This window comes from Myotis yumanensis, unplaced genomic scaffold (assembly GCF_028538775.1).
Source record: "Myotis yumanensis isolate MYYU_CA2020_CCGP unplaced genomic scaffold, mMyoYum1.0.hap1 SCAF_17, whole genome shotgun sequence".
In the NCBI taxonomy this organism is placed as follows: Eukaryota; Metazoa; Chordata; class Mammalia; order Chiroptera; family Vespertilionidae; genus Myotis; species Myotis yumanensis.
The window spans coordinates 13,390,876-13,409,699 of NW_027223768.1; the positions used below are offsets into that span (position 1 = coordinate 13,390,876).

Consider the following 18,824-nt stretch of genomic DNA (forward strand, 5'->3'; position numbering starts at 1 on the left):
ACATCCTCCCCAGCACTTGTGCTCCTTTTTAGAAGTGCACCTAATTAACAGAAAAATGAACTGATAGCCAAGACTACCTGTCACAACAGCTGCCTGGAAAATTAAATTTTAATATGAATTTTACAGTGTTATTAGTATTAGACTAATGTTTGTTTTCAATATAAAAATGATGTGACTTAACACTCCAGGAAAATGGGTCTATTTCATTTGAGGGACTTAGGGTCCACCTGGAACACTGGGAAAACCCTCCCCACGTGCCCACTAACCTAAGGGGAGTGAATGCCTTGCTATATATGAAAGCCCTGTAAAACGAATACAGTGCCATCTACAAACGCTCAAGAAATATTGAACTGTGACTCGGGATAGGTTAACTAGTGTTAACTGTATTTACTAAATATTTACCCTTAGAACGGTGCTGTTTCAAGGAGCTTAGTCCAAGTCCATAGTATAAAACTATACATAAGAGTTAAATCATAAAGCCCAAGTCATTTGTGTTCTGCAAAAGACTCAGACTGGGAACTCGGTCTCTCGGTTCCACACCAAGTGTCACATCGGAATCGTGCTGAGTTCCACTTCCAAGTCCACTCTGACCTCCCAGTTGTTTTCTGGAGCTCGATGACTTTCTGCCAACACTGCACAAAGCTTACTCCTCTCCACCTGGAAATAAAGGTTTACATCCTTCCGCTCTCCGTTTTAAGTTCAGCCAAGGTTCCCGGGAGAGGGGCCGTGGAGCGGAAGGCAGCCGGGTCCCACCGAAGGAACAAATCTGCCAAACCGAGCAGCACCGCCCCCGGCCTTTCCCCACGGGCTCCCAATTGGTCCTTGTGGCTCCGGATTGGTGTTCCAGCTTGCCCGTCGCCTCCATAGACCCCACCTCTAGCCAGCGACTATTGGTAAACCGTTACGTCATTGGCCCATCCACCTCACTCCTATTGGTTCCCATAGGCAGGGGCGGTCGCAACGTCACAGGCAAGGGCCGCCATTTTAACTGAGCAACCCTAGTGACAGAAGCCGAAGGAGCAGCGCAGGTTGTCCCCATTTCCCCTCCCCCTTCCCTTCTCCGTTTGACTTCCCGGGCCCCTTACACTCCACAGTCCCGGTCCAGCCATGTCTCAGAAACAAGAAGAGGAGAACCCTGCGGAGGAGACCGGCGAGGAGAAGCAGGTGAAATGGAGGGGGTGCGGGCGAGCGAGCGAGCCGGGGCGACAGTGATGGGGCGGGAGACGGTCTCCCACCCGTGCGGATTGGTCGCCCTGATCTCAGGCTCTGCAGGGGTTGGCCACTTCTTGCGTCACGCCGAGTGAGCGTCAACGCGACTTGCTGCTTTGGCGCTGGTTGGTTGGGTCGATTGTCAGTCAGTGTCTTACCCTTCCTCATTGGCCAAGAAGCCTACCGCTCAGCGCCTTCAAGCTGTGCTATAATTGGCCGAGCTTGGGCGCGGGGCGGGTGTTTGGAAAGACTGGGTGAATGAAAGGGGGCTGGTGGTCCCTGGCTGTGATGTGTATTATGGGTTATTAGGGGTAAATAACACGACTACCAGGCTGAGGCCTGCATCCTAAATCCTTCGAAAGCTACAGGTTGAGGTAAAGACGTTTAAAAAAAGGACCAGCATTGGGAGGAGGGAGAAGAGTAATCACCATGGTTAAAGGCGGCAATTTTATCAAGATAACCTATTTTGACGATTGGGAATGGTCTGTTGCCCATCTTCCGTGAGGACGGAACAAGAGCGAAGAGAACTGAATCAGAATCATCGAGGTTAAATTTAGAAAAGACACCAGGAGAATCGTGACAAGAAAGACGCCACGCTATCACCCTGTTTCCCCCAGTCTTCCAAGGCAGCGAGACTTAGTTCCCCCGCAATTCTGTGATGAAAACACGCCAATTAGACCTCTGCTTGGGAGTTGTATTTGACTTACAGCATTTCGTACTGGGTTCATGACATGCACCTGATGTTATACCTGTGCAGGAATACCAAGGAGAGGTAATATAATCCCACCAAGAAGAGCCAAGAGTGGTTTTAGATTATTTTAAAAAGTTACCGAAGAAAAGGGCAGCGGGGCCCACAAAAAGCCAGGAGCGTAGACAGTGAGAGCCGCTGCAAGCCAGTTGAGCTCCTGTCATGTTCCCCAAACTGCCATCACTAGCCCCATGAGGGTTGGTGTTTACTTTTTGGCAAAAACTGGGTAAATGCTAGTGAACCTACTGTATCTTAATTTTCCCGAGATTAAAAATAGGGTCATTTTCATCTCTGTTTACCTACCACCTCCCTGCCACATGTTTATGGAAATGCTGAAGCAATGTCCTCCCATTACTAAGGTGGAGATTTTTGGAGAAGGCTGCATAGCTCTAGCCTCCTCCACAGAGAGACTTCTCAGGTGACTATCTTAGATTCTAAATAGGGAGGGAGGGAGCATTTCAGCAGAATTATCTGTCCCTTTTGCTTTCCCATTTGACCTGTACTGTGTGTTAGTCAGCAGCCAGGGTGCTTTCCTACTCATCATGTGTCACCAAAAAGCCTTGGCTGGTTCTTTTCTCTCTTTGTCTTTCCTAGCTTCTGTGCTGAGTGAGCCATGGCTTGCTCTGTGATTAACTAGGTATTACCTTTAACCCAGTACTCACAGGTCACCGAGGTGGTTCCCGGGGTCGAGTGTGAGAAGCACCTTGTCTTTTCTTCTCACGATACAGTGTTCTTGAGCTTTAGGAATTTGAACAGAGGTCTAGCTTTATTTGAGAGTAGAGTGGAAATAGCATGTTTACAAGTAAGTGGATCTTCAGGGGGAAAAATAGCATACAGGTTATCAGATATTAGAAGCAGTTGCTTCTCAGTCTTTAATTTTATCTGCCCATTTGTTCCTTCCAGGACACGCAGGAGAAAGAAGGTATTCTCCCTGAGAGAGCTGAGGAGGCAAAGCTAAAGGCCAAATATCCAAGCCTAGGACAAAAGCCTGGAGGCTCCGACTTCCTCATGAAGAGACTCCAGAAAGGGGTATGGGACACACTCTCTTACCCTCTTCTTTGGAGCCAAAGGGGATGAGCTCTATAGAGGTTCTACTGAATGCTGACCTGGAAGTTTTGTTGTTTGTTGGGCAGCAGTGGAAAGGAATTAGAAACTTAAAATGAGCAAAGCAAATTATTGTAAATCTCTGATATGGTATCAGTTTATCTTCTGGTTTCCCATATAGGATATTAAGGCTTTATGTAGGGGCATTTGGCTATGGGGGGTTTGGGGGATAAAGGAAGGATGTTAGAGACTGGAACACTGGCTGCACTAGGCATTGGCCTATCTGGATGGTGGGAATTTTAGGACTGCATTCTTTAGAATTAGAGCTAAAGGTTGTAGGTGCATTATTTCAGAAAAAGATCAAACCATCTGTCCTACAGATTTCCTGAACTTAAAATGAATAGATTTATTCAGACCCTTGAAGTTAGCACAAGCCATTTACTCCTTTCTGTCCAAAGAGGTTCTCTTTACCAAGGGAGAATCTACCGTCATAGCCATCTAGCCCCTGATCAGGTTTCTCAGTCCCCAGAGGTACCTAAACCTACTGAGGGATTGGGAATCATTAAGCCGGAGTGTATTCCTCTGTGGATGAAATGGAGAGTGAAATTGACCCATGAAGAATCCCAGTTGTTGAGTCTTAGCCACAGATGATGATGTGATGCTGAATTGCAGTTTACCTTGCTGTAGGCAAGACAGGCATGGGCAGGCTTTCACAACCATGGGACCTGTGGAGGCAGTGGGAGTCAGGAAAAGTACATCATCCTCATGAACAAGCCCGGTTTCTATTCATGGTCTGAGAAAACCCTTTTCCATTTTGAGGCTGTTGGCTGGAGGTTGATCTGCTGTTTGCTAGGGTAGCCCCAGATTACTCCTTCTTTATATCTGTTTCCCCAGCACCAAATCTGTTGGTGACTAGTAGGTCCTCAGTAAGCCTTTATGTATAAAGTCAATAATTTTGTTGAACCATCTTGTGCTGATGAGGCTACAAATGATGTGGCTACAAAGGATGTAGAGGCTATTTCTTAACTCCAAAAGTCTATACTCTAGCTGGGAAACTGCTGACATACATTTGAGGAGCAGATACAAGTACATGTAATTAATGCTAAGCTGTGTATGCATGAGATTAATCATGAAAGACTTGAAAGATCTGAGAGTGGATGAAGATTTGTAACGGATGTGGGTCTCCTTGTTTTTGAGGATGGCCAGGGCTCCTCACTCACCTAAACCTCCCTCTTGTCTCTTAGCAAAAATACTTTGACTCAGGAGACTACAACATGGCCAAAGCCAAGATGAAGAATAAGCAGCTGCCAAGTGCAGGACCAGACAAGAACCTGGTGACTGGTGACCACATCCCTACCCCACAGGATCTGCCCCAGAGAAAGTCCTCGCTCGTCACCAGCAAGCTTGCGGGGTAACCTGGGCCCCTCTTTTCCCCTTCCTCACGCACTGGACTTTTATATATCATAGGCAGGAATGGAATGGGCACCTAGTTAGAGAACTTCTCAGCTTGCTAGCCAGCAGTGACTGTGATTCAGCTGGGGGCTGCTGAGAAGGTAATGTGTGTGGAAGAGGGGCTCTGAGTTCATTTCTTTTGTTAAAATGATATTTCCACACCCTCACTATAGCCCAGAAGTAGGAGACTAGGATTGAGTAATACTGCAGACTTTTTTTCTTCTGTACAAGAAACTGGGGAGACATGATTTCTTTTTCGGAAGAGAGAATCTCAAAATTGGTTAGGCTAAGCCTTGGGAATAATGTGGCAGGTTTTAACATCCAAGGCTAACCTGACATTATGGGGAAAGGTAGATTGAATGAGATCTTTTCTCTGTGCTTCTAAGTGTTTTGTCTTAGGCTGCTGTTGCTTCATGTTTCCATTATGGCAGGTTTAGAGAATCCTCAAAAAAGAAAAACTGATTTGCTTGCCTAAAACTACAGTGCCCACTTAACCTCCCTTAGTGTCTCTTACAGTTTGCCCTGGCTCTTAATGTAAAGATTGGAAAACATTGTATAAAATGGGCGCTCTCTCTAGTGCTCTCTCTCTCTCTCTCTCTTTCTTTCTCTTTCTCCCAGCATGTTGCTTTTGAAAGCATTGTGAGATAGCGAAAGGAGCACTGGTTTAAGAGTCAAGATATCTGGGTTTGGGTCTAGTTCCATGTAGAAGTGATATGTAACCTTGGTCAAGTCATTTAGCCTCTCAGGATTTATTTTGTCATCTGTAAAATAGTTTGAGTATGGATAAAATTGATTCTGACTTTAGAATTCTGTAACTGCCAGTTGGAAAACGCTGCTATTCTTTGTAAAACTAATGAGGCAGGCCCATCAGTGATTTGCCTACACAGGGGAACCATTGGAAGACTACATGGGGAGAGAGGAAGTAGAGATGAGGGCGGGAGGTGGGTGGGGGGATTGAATTCAGGCAAGAGGACCTCATAAATATCATGGTGATAGGGTTGAAAAAAAGTTCTAAGCAGCTAGCCATGGAAGCTCCTGCCTCTGCCCAACCCACTTTTCTAGCCTGCAGTCTGCAGCTCTGCTGCTAAAAAGGCTGCTCTGGCAGCTGAGCTGTGGGCCTGAGGAAACATGCTCAGTCTTGCACATATGGAGGCCCATGTTTCTGATGTAATCGGATGCCAGGTGTATTGTTAGGGAGACAAGAAGAAAAGGGATGCACTGAGCTAGCCTCTAGGGCTGGAGTAGCAGGGCTGGAGTAGCAGGTTCTTCGGAGAGAATTCAAGTTGAAGAACGCTGGGGAAGGTGGTTAAGGAGCGAAAAGGAACACAGAAATCTCTGCCTTTCTATAGCTCAGTAACCCGGCACCTGTTTGATGAGAAGCAGCAGTGCTGATTCATGAATGTGTGGAGGAACGGGGTTGCAGTTGGCCAGCATCTTCAGTCTAGCTATCACTAGCTTGGCCTGAATCTTACTGAATGCAACCTGCTCGTTATGATAGAGAGGGTCAGGGTGAGAACTAACTGTTCGAGAGGGCAAGATTCGTAATCTTCTCTTGCCCTCTCACAAATCCTGATAGGCCAAACATTTGGCCCAATGAGAACGTCTGATGAACTGGATGGGTGCATGTGCGGGGATGGGATGCATATAGACTTCTCTCCTGACCAGCCACCCACTTTTCAGGCTGTCACTCAGATTGGATAGGAAAAAGTTGGCGAGGGAGGAATGGAGAGAGCAGGACCCCTGAATTCCTTGGCCCCCCAGACTCCTCGACTGTCACTTGTAATTGTATATGATTTTTGTGTTTCTTGCTCCATTTCCTCATGCTGTCTTCTTTAGTCTGAAATCCACGTGGGAAGGGGAAAATGCCGAACATCCTTGTATAGTTTCCTCAACTGTCCCAGCCATGTTGTACATAGATATGTCATGTTATTATATATATAAATATATATATAATTTTGTACGTTTTCTTCATCTCTGATTTTCTCAGATTTTTGTACTTTTTTCGTTTCTGTCTGAGCCACTTTCTCTATTGGTCAATTTGAATACTCAAAACTGAGGTTACAATGAGTCTTGTATTAGGAAGGAATAGAAGAAATAGGGAGATCAGAAAACTGTTGGTCTCTCTCTTTCTTCATCTGGTCATAGTCTAGTTTAAGAAAAGACTCAAGCTACATTCTGTGTTCACCACATATTTCCCCAGCATGAAGTACATAAGTCCATGGCAAAGAAAAATCCAAATCCCAGTTGCTTTGATTAAACCTAGATTATTAAATCCACTCAAAACAACCTGTGTGTTGTCTGGCCCTGGCCTCCACCCAGTCACCACCTCATCACTGTGTGCCCACAGTCAGTCTCTGCTGCTCTAAGTGACTGTGCTTTGCGTATGAAATTGAGCTGCTCCAAGGCAGGAGGCAGCTACCACCCCTATGAGCCTCCAGTTGTTTTGATCTTGTCTAACGAATTGCTTTTCTGTCTTTGTTTTTATGGATATCTTTTAAAAAGGCAGAGAACATTTTGTTTTGTGGGTAAGACTCAAATTCATTCATTCTCTCTCTGTCTCTCTCTCAATAATTTTCTATGGATAGGATTGAGGCATATGCTAGGTAGCCTAATGATTGTTAAGTATAGAAGAGTCATGGAATAGAGACTGGGATGGAATTTAGGTATTTTTCCCTTATTACTTGACAGTGTTTTCTTTTTCTTCTATGTTCATCCGCAGTGGCCAAGTTGAATGATGCTGCCCGGGGCTCCGCCAGATCCTGAGACGCTGCCCCCCCTGGGTCCTGTGCTGGCTCCTGCCCCTCCCTGCATTTGCAGAGGGCTCAGGAGGTGGCTCGGGCACGGGCTGGAGAGGCAGAAGCCCCTGCCCGTCGGTGTCCCAGCGCATGGAGCCCCTTGGGCTGAGCACCAAGACCTTGAACCTTTTTTGTTTTACCTTTCTTCCAAATAACTATTGGGAGAAATCTCAGTGAAATCCTGGGGAGTGGGGTGGGGCTGGGGAGTTGTTTGAGAGGGTGGGTGGGAGATTGAGGGGAATATGAATTAGGGCTTGGAGTTGATAACATTCCTGTCTATCCTTCTTAACCATGTGGCTGGTGTGAGGTGGATGTGAGGGGAAGGAAGTGGAGTAAACTAAAGACATGGGGTTCCAATTTAACTTTGTAGAAAAATGCTATGTTTGCTTAGACATGGCTGGGGACCTGGTGTCAGATAAAAGAAACTGTCCATCTAAATATGACAAATGCAGACAGCTCCTCTGGTTCTGCAGAGCATGCTGAGAATGCAGTTAATGTTAATTGTTCATTTTTTAAAATATCCTTGAGACAGATGTACTGTGGGGAGAAGGGCAGTCAGTATGGGGAAAGAGGGCCATGAGCATGGGGAGCCCCACAGAGCCCAGGGGACTTTTTCAGTATTGAAATTTAAAAAAAAAAAAAAAAGACCCATGAAAAAAAACCCACCCATAAATACTCTGAAGCAGTTGGTGTGTTTTATTGGGGTTTGGGGAAAGGGAAGAAAAGACAGACATCATTCAGGGGAGAAGCTGGTGTGTGGCCCTAAGTTTTTTAAGGAACAGGGGCTCTTAACATAGGATGTGGTTGGGCTCTCCACTCCATCACTTAGGGAGAGGGACCAAGGATGTTGGCTTACAGACCAGGGTTTTTCCTGACCCCTGTCCATCCCTTTGTTCCTGTACCTAATACCGATGCATCAACCTCAGGTTGGGGCTCACAAAATGAGGAATTTGAGAGTGTTTGATCTTAAACGATTTATTGACACCTGAAGCTTAGTCCAGACTAAGCATAAAAGGAAGCCCACTCTTCCTTTTCAGTCGTGTACTCGTTCACAGTTCTCATGTTTGTGAAGGAGAAATGGACCTCTAGTAACAAGCCAAAAGGAACTCGAGCCTCTCCGCTCGTGGCCAGCAGGAGGCACAGTGACTTCTTTCCTCGTCAAAACAATCTCAAATCCTGCCACTGACAGAAGGTAAAAGACCTGTGAATGTGACATACAGAAGAAACGTTACCAAAGTAGAAACATACTCAACCCTGTCTCTCCTGGCCTCACCAGACATTCACATGTGGTCAACTGAAACCACTCGCCCATTTTGCCCAAGTTTGATTAGGAGAGATTATCATGCTATTTTCCCAAATGTGAATGGCTTTTCAAATGAGTGTGCATCAAGGAAGATAAACAAGGTCCAGGCGACAGATATTTTAGAGAAACCTCCATCTTATTGAGGGAGAGGAGTACTTCTAAACTGGAGAAGAAATGTTGTTGGTATCTAACTCATTCTCCTTAATGAGAATCTTTCTAAAGTTTTCAATTAAGGTATTCCTGACTTGCTCTCTCTAAATTTAGCCAGGGGACTGTGATGCCTCCTAACCATTGGCATTTCTGAACAGCGTACTAGACACTGAGTGAGCCAGGTAGTATGGAGCTCGGTGAAAGAAAGGCATGCCCTGGCCAGGTGGCTCCGTTGGTTGGAGTGTCATACCATACACCAAAAGGTTGAGGGTTTGATTCCCAGTCAGGGCACATACCTAGGTTGCAAGTTTGATTCTCCGTTGGAGCATGTACAGGAGGCAACCAATCGATGTTTCTCACATCGATGCTCGCGCTCTCTCTCTCTCTAAAATCAAACATATCTTGGGGGAGGATTTATTTTTTAAAAAAGCATTCCCTACCATTGTGGGAATTATTGTCTAGCTGGAAGAAAATATATGAAAAAGTTCATGTACTTCAAAAGCTAGGATATATACACAGGGTGTGGCAAAAGTAGGTTTACAGTTGTGAATACTTAAAACAGCTTATTCTTATATTATTATTGTTTTATTTCCCATATGAACTGTAAACCTACTTTTGCCCCACCCTGTATATCCTAAACCAATCCTCTGACTTCTGGAGCATGTTGTCCCTGGTTTGTGTTTGCCAGGTAGACACAGCTGGGGAATGAGGTCGGGGGGTGAGTGGGGTCACTCAGTTAGTGCAATTTCATTTTAATACAGGTCAGAAAATTGAGGTATAGAAATAAGTTACTTATAAAGTGGCAAGCTAGTCTTACTGAAGAGCTCAAGTTAATATCTAGGCTTCTATATGATTTTTCCATTATTCCTGGCTTCCCTGTCCTTAGTTTTAAGCTGTAGTTTTAGGAATCCTGGGGTGCCAAGAAATGTTTGTGACTATCTCTATTTCAGTTTAAAACTTGCCATTTCTTGTTTTTCACTCTCTCACTATAGGGCTAGGCAGCCACGGCAGACCGATTCTGCAGTGCTTCCAATAGCTGTTCCTGCCAGTGTTTCAGTTAGATATTTTCTAAAATCTTTATTCCAAATTGTGGATCTACTACTCCAATGTGGTTGAGTGAAGATTGTGCTGACAAGCATCTTGGCCATCTGATATGCAGGGTGTCAGAGATGACGTCACCATTATTATTGTCCAGTGGCATTTATTTTAAGCTGATGTGGCCTGAGCATAGACAATACAGGCAAAAGAAAAATTATTTATAGAGTTGCCATTGAGGATATCTATAGTGAGCCAGTGGCACCCACACCAACAGCCCTTGTGTGTATAGCGCCCTCTGCTGGGTCTTGAGGGAAGTTAGCAAGGAAAGGGAAGATTTCTTCCTTGGGAAGCTAAGACATGACAGTGGCATACAAATAAAAGCAAATTAATGTAGTTCCAAGCAGCATTTCAAGAGCTAAGGGAGCCCTAACTGGTTGGCTCAGTGGATAGAGCATTGGCCTGTGGACCGAAGGTAGAATTCAATTCCAGTCAAGGGCACCAAAAAAAAAAAAAAAAAAGCGAAGGGAAGGAGAGTCAGATATGTTGTTTGCTGAATTTTCTTAGAGGCAGATGACTAATAAAAGATAAGGAGAGGCGTGCCCCCCCTCTCAGGAGCACGCCTGCCTTTCTTTACTTTTCTCACCTGAACACTAAGGGTTCCCACAAGACTTGCAACCAGGGAAGCAATGGGCAGCGCCAGTTCGTCCCAAGCTAAAACCCTGAGCCTGTCTCCAAGGCCCCCTTTTCTCTGACTTTTCATGAAGCCAACAGTACCCCACCTTGGCTCTCTCCTGTTGCTTCTTCAATCCCAAGCCCTTGTTTCACTGTCCCCAGCTTTAATAAATGTACTCTCAAAATAAAATAAAAAATAAAAGATAAGATGAGGCCTCCCATGCTTGGGCAGAAATATTTTAATTCAAAAATAATTGTTGCCCTGCCAGTTTGGTTCAGTTTGTTGAGTGTCATCTGGTGAACCAAAAGGTCACCGGTTCTATTCCCAGTCAGGTCACATGCCCAGGTTGCGGTTCAGTCCCTGGTCCGGGTGTGTACAGGAGGCAGCCTATCGATGTTTCTCTCTCACACATTGATATTTCTCCCTCTCCCTTTCTGTCTCTCTAAAAATCAATAAAAAAACATATTTTTTAAAAAAGTAATTGTTGAACACTCACTCTGCAATTGGAAATATTAGCTGTTACTGGGCAGGTAAACAATGTAAGAAATGGTGTATGCCCTGGAGGAAACAGGCATTATTGAGACAACGCTTCTAAATATAACACAAGATAGCATTCGATTTTTCAAACAGTGGTAAAAATATTTTTGAGAAGGTAAAATCCAGAGGGCTGGAATCATTAGGTAAATATTAGTGGAGGAAGTGGAAATTGAACTGGCCTTGAAAGATGGGTAGTACTTAAATGGTCTAGTTCAATTATCATTGAATAAGTTCCCATAATACGCCAGGCACTGTGCTAAAATATAAGATGTGTGATATGTGGATGCTTATTTCAAGGAGATTATACTCTGGTGGAGAAACTGTACAGAAAGAAATCATACTGCAGTGTTAAACTTGCAGTGACAGAGGCCTACCGACATAGAGCAAAGGGATGCGTAATTAACAATTGCTAAATGTTTTGAGAGCTTACCACGTGTCTAGCCCCATGCTATGGGTTTAATTTACATCATCTCATTTAACCCTCAACAATTCTATAAAGTAGGTAGTCTTCCTATTGCTATTCTACAAATGGCACAACTAAAACAATAACTTGCCCAAGTCACACAGCTTCTGAGAGTGAAGACAGGATTCACTGCATTGCCTGCAGAGGGATAGGGGAAAGAGTGATCAGGAAGGGTTTTATGGAGTGAGTTCTGAAGGATGAACAGGATTTCTCCAGAAAGGTAAGTGGAAATGGACATTTTGGTGAGACAATGTGGAATCTGGTGTTTTAGGAGTACCAGTATCGAGTGAGTCCTGGGGAGTAGCTGAAGACCAGGTCAGGAAAGTAGACAGGAGACATGGTCAAATCTGTGTTTTAGGTAGGTTGCATTGTCCCATGCACCAAGAAGTCACTGGTTTGATTCCCAGTCAGGGCATATGCCCGGGTTGCAGGCTCAATCCCCAGTGGGGGTTGTGCAGGAGGCAGCTGATTGATGTTTCTCTCTCATCGATGTTTCTCCCTCTCCCTTTCTCTCTAAAAATCAGTAAAAACTTTTTTTTTCCCCAAAAAGAATACAACTGGAAGAGCAAGTTTAGCAAGGAAGATAATGAGTTGCGTTTTGCAGAAGGGTTGATTTGAGGTGACTGTAGGGCATCTAGGATTAGATGATCAATAAATTATTGGATCTTTAAGTCTATACTCTAGAGGTTAGAGAAGAAGTCAAGATAGTATATTCTGCCCTCACTGGTTTGGCTCAGTGGATAGAGCATCAGTCTATGGACTGAAGGGTCCCAGGTTCAATTTCAGTCAAGGGTACATGCCCGGGATGCGGGCTTGATCCCCAGTAGGGGGTGTGCAGGAGGCAGCCACTCAGTGATCGCCCTCTCTGAAATCAATAAAAATATGTATTTTTTAAAAAGATAGTAGATTCTGTGGACTTCAAGATGTATCAGTAAAGCCATGAAAGTGAAAGCATTTAGAGCAGAAAGATTGTAGAGCTGAAAGCATTTAGAGCAGAAGATTGTGGAGCTCTCCCTGATGAAAGCTAACATCTGAAAGGAATAAAGAGAAGGGACCAATAAAATACGAGAATGAGGAATATGTGGTGTGAAGGGCAGTATAATGGAGGAACAGGATCAGTCCACAATGTAAAGTGCTATTGGAGGTTTATATGAAGTAAGAAATGTGACTGTCTCGCTTATATTGTTAAAAAAAAGTGCCCAAAATTTTCAGCCACATAATTTGTCAGAATTATGGTTTAGGGTGTATGTATCTACTTTTTGTACTTTTCAAGATGTTGGCAGTGAACATGTATTTGATAATTAGAGATCATTTAAATTTCAAAAACAATAAAATCACTTTTTTAAAATGGACTAAAGGGTGTCCAAATGAATTGGCAATTAGTAACCTTTTGAGACAAGTTTCAATGGGTTGGTAGAGGTAAAATCTTGCTTGTAGAACTGAGTGGTATGGGAAGGTTTTATTGTTGTTTTAGGATAGGAACGATTTAAGCACATTTATTTACTGGGTGAAAGGAACAAGTAAAAGTTGAAGCTCAATAGAAAATGATGGTAACCGAAAAGGGTTCTTCTGAAGAGGAGGGATTAAAACAAGAGCTCAGATGGGTGTGGTTAATTAAACAACAGTTCAACAAACATTTATTGAGCACTTACTATGTGCCAACCACTGTACAAGGCGAGGTCATGGGGTTAACTTAGTTGGGAAACCAGCTGAGTGAGAAATTGGTCTCAAGCAAGAGGATGTGCGTACATACACACACCCATACCCGGGCAGCTGGGTGTTGCTAGAGAATATATGCACAGGGTGTCCCAAGAAAATGTATGCACACTTTGAATAATTATTAATTCCAATGGGTTAAATCTGAAAAGAAAGAAGCATCAATTGAGCTGTCAGCTGTAAAGTGTGTATACATTTTTTGGGACACCCTATATAATCAGGAGCAGAGAAGATATATTACTGTGTAGATCCTGGATCATGATTTGTAGACGTGAAGTGGACTGACAGGGGAGCAAAGGGATAAAGGTGCTGGTAAAAGACAGTTCAAGGATTCCAGCTGATTCAGGCTAAGAAGAGTATGGTAGCCCGGCTGGTGTGGGTCAGCAGTTGAGCATCGACCCAGGAACCAAGAGGCCGTTGGTTTGATTCCTGGTCAGGGCACATGCCCAGGTTGTGGGCTTGATCTCTAATGGGGGCCATGCAGGAGGCAGCCAATCAGTGACTCTCTCTCATTATCAATGTTTCTATTTCTCCATCCCTCTCCCTTCCTTTCTCTCCAAAAATCAATGAAAGTATATTATTTTTTTAGAAAGTATGGTAAACTCTGGACAAGAGAAATTTTGATAAAGGTCAAAGAGCAGATGATTAAGCTGGAAGCTCAGGACACAGTAGTCAAAATGATGTTAGAGTTAGAACTCTTCCATTTAATGACAAGACACTAAGAAGTGGAGTAAAGGTGAAGGTCACTGGAGTGTTAAGGAAGGAACTAAGCAAGTTCCTACATCCAGCTGTGAAGGTAGGTGGCTCATGTATTTGGGGTTTTATTCTGTTACCTCTTGTTAAACCCAACAGTGTTGTGTTTTTCTACATAAAAGGAAAACTAAAGTTTCTAGCTTAGAAAAATAACAAAAAAGGAGTACTAGGTCAATAATATATTTAAATTGAAAAGACTGAATAGAATTTACACAGTACATGAACTTTTCTCAAATTATTTATATTCGTTAGGTCTACATACGCACCAACAAGCCTCGTTCTTGATTTAGTGCCAGCGACTTACCTCAGAGTCCCAAACTCAAATAGTAACACCAAACTTGTACCTATGCTAGAATATTTATATTTTTCACTGGAGATAAAACTCTCATGGTAGAAATTCAAACATTCAGACCTTTGAAGGGATTTTTTTTTAATATATTTTTATTGATTTTTTACAGAGAGGAAGGGAGAGAGATAGAGAGTTAGAAACATCGATGAGAGAGAAACATCGACCAGCTGCCTCCTGCACATCCCCCACCGGGGTTGTGCCCGCAACCCAGGTACATGCCCTTGACCAGAATCGAACCCGGGACCCCTCAGTCCGCAGGCCGACGCTCCATCCACTGAGTCAAACCGGTTTCGGCTGAAGGGATTTTTAAAATATATATATTTTATTGCTTTTTTACAGAGAGGAAGGGAGAGGGATAGAGAGTTAGAAACATCGATGAGAGAGAAGCATCGATCAGCTGCCTCCCGCACACCCCCTACTGGGGATGTGCCTGCAACCAAGGTACATGCCCTTGACCGGAATCTAACCTGGGACCCTTCAGTCTCCAGGCCGATGCTCTATCCAGTGAGCCAAACTGGCTAGGGCGGGATTTTTTTAAAAAATTTTTTCTTTTCTGAAGAGGCAACTTTTTACTGTTGCTAAAATCACCTCGTGTGGAAACCACCTCCTGGAATATACAGAGAAAAGTCCTGGCATCATTCAGTGGTCATGAGTTCTGCTTTGGTATTAGGTACATGTCTGAAGCGTCTTTTATGATTAGGAAAGCCTGAGTCACCCTCAGACTTCCCTCCATGACATTTCTGAGTCATTTCCTACTGGGTACAACTAAGTATAAAAAATCCCAAAGTACAGAGTTTGGGAACTAAAGGGCCCTTAGAGATCATTCTGTTCAGTGCACTCATTTTACAAATGATGAAACTGAGGCCAAGAGAATGTGCCTTTTACCTGGTTACACTGCCTCTGTCAGGCGCTTTTCCTATACTCAAGGCCCTCTTTGGGAGAAGCGAATTTCACAGCAAATTTGGGACTTGGATTAGATTTATTGTTGTTAGAAGTAAACAAAGTAAATGAATACTTGGGTTGAAAGTGTGGAAGGAACTCAGGGCCAAAGGGAACAAGCTGGCATCCATGGTATCCCCTCAAGTAATTTGACCTATCACTGGAGCCCTTGACCAAGGAGAGGACTCCTGTAGGACCTGCATCTTCTAACTCAGGGTTTCAACCTTGGGACTACTGACATTTTGGACCAAATATTTCTTTGTTGTAGGACTGTCCTGTGTGTTTTTTTTTTGTTGTGTGTTGTTTTGGTTTGGTTTTTGTCTTGCGTGTCATAAGATAAATACTAACAGCATCTCCTTCCTCTACCCACTAGATGCGCAGTCAGGACCATCAAAAAGTCCCCAGACGTTACCAAATGTCCTTGGGGTCCCCTGGCTGAGAGTCACTGTGCTGACTTAAGGGGCTGTCAGTACTCTGGCCTGGGCCCACTTATTCTCAGCGGTGCCTGTCCTCACTCATACACCCTTGTCCATGGCTTCTTTCCCTCTGGGGCCACCACACCATCCTTGGAGGGGTCCTCTGACCTCTCTCTGCCCGAAAGTGGCACCTGGAGTGAAAATGGGAAGCAAAAGTTTCTCTCTCCCCTCTTGCCCCAGGGGAATCCCCCTGACAGGATAGGAATTTACATAATTGGTTAAAAGAATACAAAGGTATGCAAGACTCAGTGCTTAATTGTGACTGTTGTGAATCAAGAAAAGACCTTAAGCCCCTTTCCTACCTTGAGGGTGAACTGGGAGGGATAATGGAAGGCATTCCAAAGAAATCTGTGTTTTCTGCATAGTTTCCCCCCAACCCCCCTCCCAGTCCTCACTAGTTCTCTCTAGTGCCCATATTTAGAAACCAAAAGCCTGTGCTGTCATAGAAAGACAGAAACCAGATGGTTGCTATGGAGATTTGTTTAAACACACACACACACACACACACCCTAGCCTAGAGCATGGCTCAGGCTGAGTGGTAGGGGTGAAGAGCAGTTCTTGCCGGGACGTGTGTTTTTCTTAATTTCCTATTACCTTACCTCTCCTATCCTCCCACATTTTCTTCTCATTTCTGCTACCAGATGCCACTTCCCACTACACCCTCACCCAAGGATATTTTTCTTTTTCTTTTTTTAAAAATATATTTTATTGATTTTTCACAGAGAGGAAGGGAGAGAGATAGAGAGTTAGAAACATCGATGAGAGAGAAACATCGATCAGCTGCCTCCTGCACATCTCCTACTGGGGATGTGCCCGCAACCAAGGTACATGCCCTTGACCGGAATCGAACCTGGGACCTTTCAGTCCGCAGGCCGACGCTCTATCCACTGAGCCAAACCGGTTTCGGCCCAAGGTTATTTTTCATTGATTTTTAGGGAGTGGAATAGAGAAGGAAAGACAGCGAAAAACATCAATATCATCAAGCCCCGACCAGGGCCCAGGCTGGGGAGAAGCCTGCAACCTAGATTCGTGCCCTTGACGGGTATTGAGCCCTGGGACCCTTTGGTCCGCAGGCTCTATCCACTGAGCCAAACCGGGAAGGGCACCACTGTTGTTCTTAAACAGCTCCTTTGCCTCAGGAAGTCACAATTTAAGACTAGAATTACTTAATGTTTTTTAACCCATTCACCTGTAATAGGAGGATAATTATAATACAAACATTATATGGCTTTGTTAGGATTAAATATCTGTGAAGAAACTTTATCATGGCTGGCAAAGTAGATGCTTAATAAATGGAATTTGTTCTTATGCTAAAATGAAATCCTGCCCTGGGGCACCTTTGGAAATCTTGGCTTGTGCTTTCTCTGAAAGTAGGAAAACGCTACTGTGGGAATGGCCCTTGTCCTGGGAGTAACAGGAGAGCAGAATTGTGGGGGAAGGAAGGTTTTGTTTTTTGTCTTTGTTGTATTCAGCTGGAAAGCTGTTTTGGAGGGGAAAAAATCTGGGCATATGATCTCCTTTTCTGCAATTTGAAATGGAAGGCATAGGAAGGAAAGACAAGACAAAACCACCCTTACCCAGCTAAAATGAACGAGTACAAAGGAGGCAGAATGCTGTCTGGGCCTTTGACTGTCCGTGGAACAGGCTAGGGCTTGTTCCTACTATAGATTCTGTGCATGATGTCTGTTGAATTCTTGGGGAGGGAAAAAACCTAGAAACATGGTATTTTCTCATACTAGATAGTAGGACAGGTAGTTCCACCCCTGGAAATGGGTAGGATTTCTCTTCATCCGCTTGAATTTACTGCAGAGCGATGTTCCTGCAGGAGGTCTTAACTCCTCCCAATGCGCTGAGGAAATGGAAGAAAACATGCCCCGTGCATGTTCACCTCTGTTCTGTTTCTCATAATAGATATTACTAGCCTACTTTTTGTTGTTGTTAATCCTCACCCGTGGATATTTTTCCCATTGATTTTTAGAGAGTGGAAGGGAGGGGAGAAAGGCAGAGAGAGAAACATTGATGTGAGAAAACACATGGATTGGTTGCCTTCCCCCACGGGGGGTGGAGCCTGCAACCGAGGTACCTGCCCTTGATGGAAATGGAACCCGCAACCCTTCGGTGCTTGGGCCAGTGCTCTAACCACTGAGTAACCGGCTCAGGCTATGCTATTTTTTTTACAGGTAAAAAACGTTTCATTGTAAAATGGATGGAGAGATAAAATTATGTTGGGCGCCACTTTCTGTTGCCGGTGGATGTGGGGTTCTTGCAGTGTCGCAAGGAAAAGCATTTCCAAAGACCCAGAGGCGAGGAGGATTTATTTGGGAGGCAAAATGAAGGGAGTTCCTCAATGTCCCATCTCAGTCCATAGCATCATGGAAAATCAGGGTCTAAATAGAGTCAATGTCCAGAGATTCTTTGTCATGTTAAAGATCAGTTCCGTTCCGCCTTTGGCAAGTTAGCAGGAGTGGAAGGTGCCGTGCTGTGGCTTGTGGTAAGAAGACTGCTCCATCTTAGCTTTACTCTTCTCTCCCCGCCCCTCTGCCCCTCCTGCCCGTTTCTGCAGTCTCTCTTCTCTCTGCTCCCGCCCCCACGCGGCTCGTGCTGCGGCTTGGAAACCCCCCTGGCCTGAGCGCAAATCAGCCCCAGCGCTGTGGGTCCCTGCAGGGCAATGGGCAGGTGGGTGCCAGGGAAAGCAGAACGCAGGGAGCGGTGCGCACCGCTGTTGCCTTGGAATGTGCTCCTACTGCCGGCAGCCTGGGGCCCATTCCTTTCCCCACTCGCAGCTCTGCGCGCCCCGCACAGATAATGGGGTACCTCTCAGCTGCGGTGCCAGCCGAGCTGCGTGTAGCCTAGGCGCACAGGTTCCATCCCCCTTTGGCTCCTCCCGCCTCCACCGCAGTTTGCTCTGTCCGAGGAGCAGCCAGCGATCACACGATCACACGCTGCTAACCCGGGGCCTTAGGGCATAGCTTGCAACCCCGCGACTGGCCTCTTCCACCTCCCCATCCCTGCGGCTGCGTGAGCGACTGTCTCTGGATCTGGCCTCCACCTCTGGCCTCCCTGTGCCTTCATCCTGACGGTGCCTCTGCAGCCGGGCGCCAGCGGGGAGGAGCTAAAGTGTCGCTCTCGGCACGCAGTGCAGCCCGGCCGCAGAGGAAGCCACCAGCTGGAGCTGCACC

General features: G+C 45.0%; 1 protein-coding gene across 1 annotated transcript; it reads left to right on the forward strand.

The window, feature by feature from the left end:
- The first annotated feature begins 970 nt into the window (after positions 1-970).
- ENSA (endosulfine alpha) lies at positions 971-7,933 on the forward strand. The gene is made up of 4 exons (XM_070396727.1): positions 971-1,164; positions 2,861-2,986; positions 4,246-4,412; positions 7,173-7,933. Exons 1-4 carry the CDS (start codon positions 1,108-1,110, stop codon positions 7,186-7,188), a joined length of 366 nt encoding a protein of 121 aa, XP_070252828.1. The 5' UTR covers positions 971-1,107; the 3' UTR covers positions 7,189-7,933.
- Positions 7,934-18,824: the final 10,891 nt, after the last annotated feature.

Coding starts and splice junctions, on each gene's coding strand:
- ENSA (XM_070396727.1), top strand. CDS start 1,108: ATGTCTCAGAAACAAGAAGAGGAGAACCCTGCGGAGGAGACCGGCGAG. Junction 1,165..2,860: donor AGACCGGCGAGGAGAAGCAG/GTGAAATGGAGG, acceptor TGTTCCTTCCAG/GACACGCAGGAGAAAGAAGG. Junction 2,987..4,245: donor TGAAGAGACTCCAGAAAGGG/GTATGGGACACA, acceptor CTTGTCTCTTAG/CAAAAATACTTTGACTCAGG.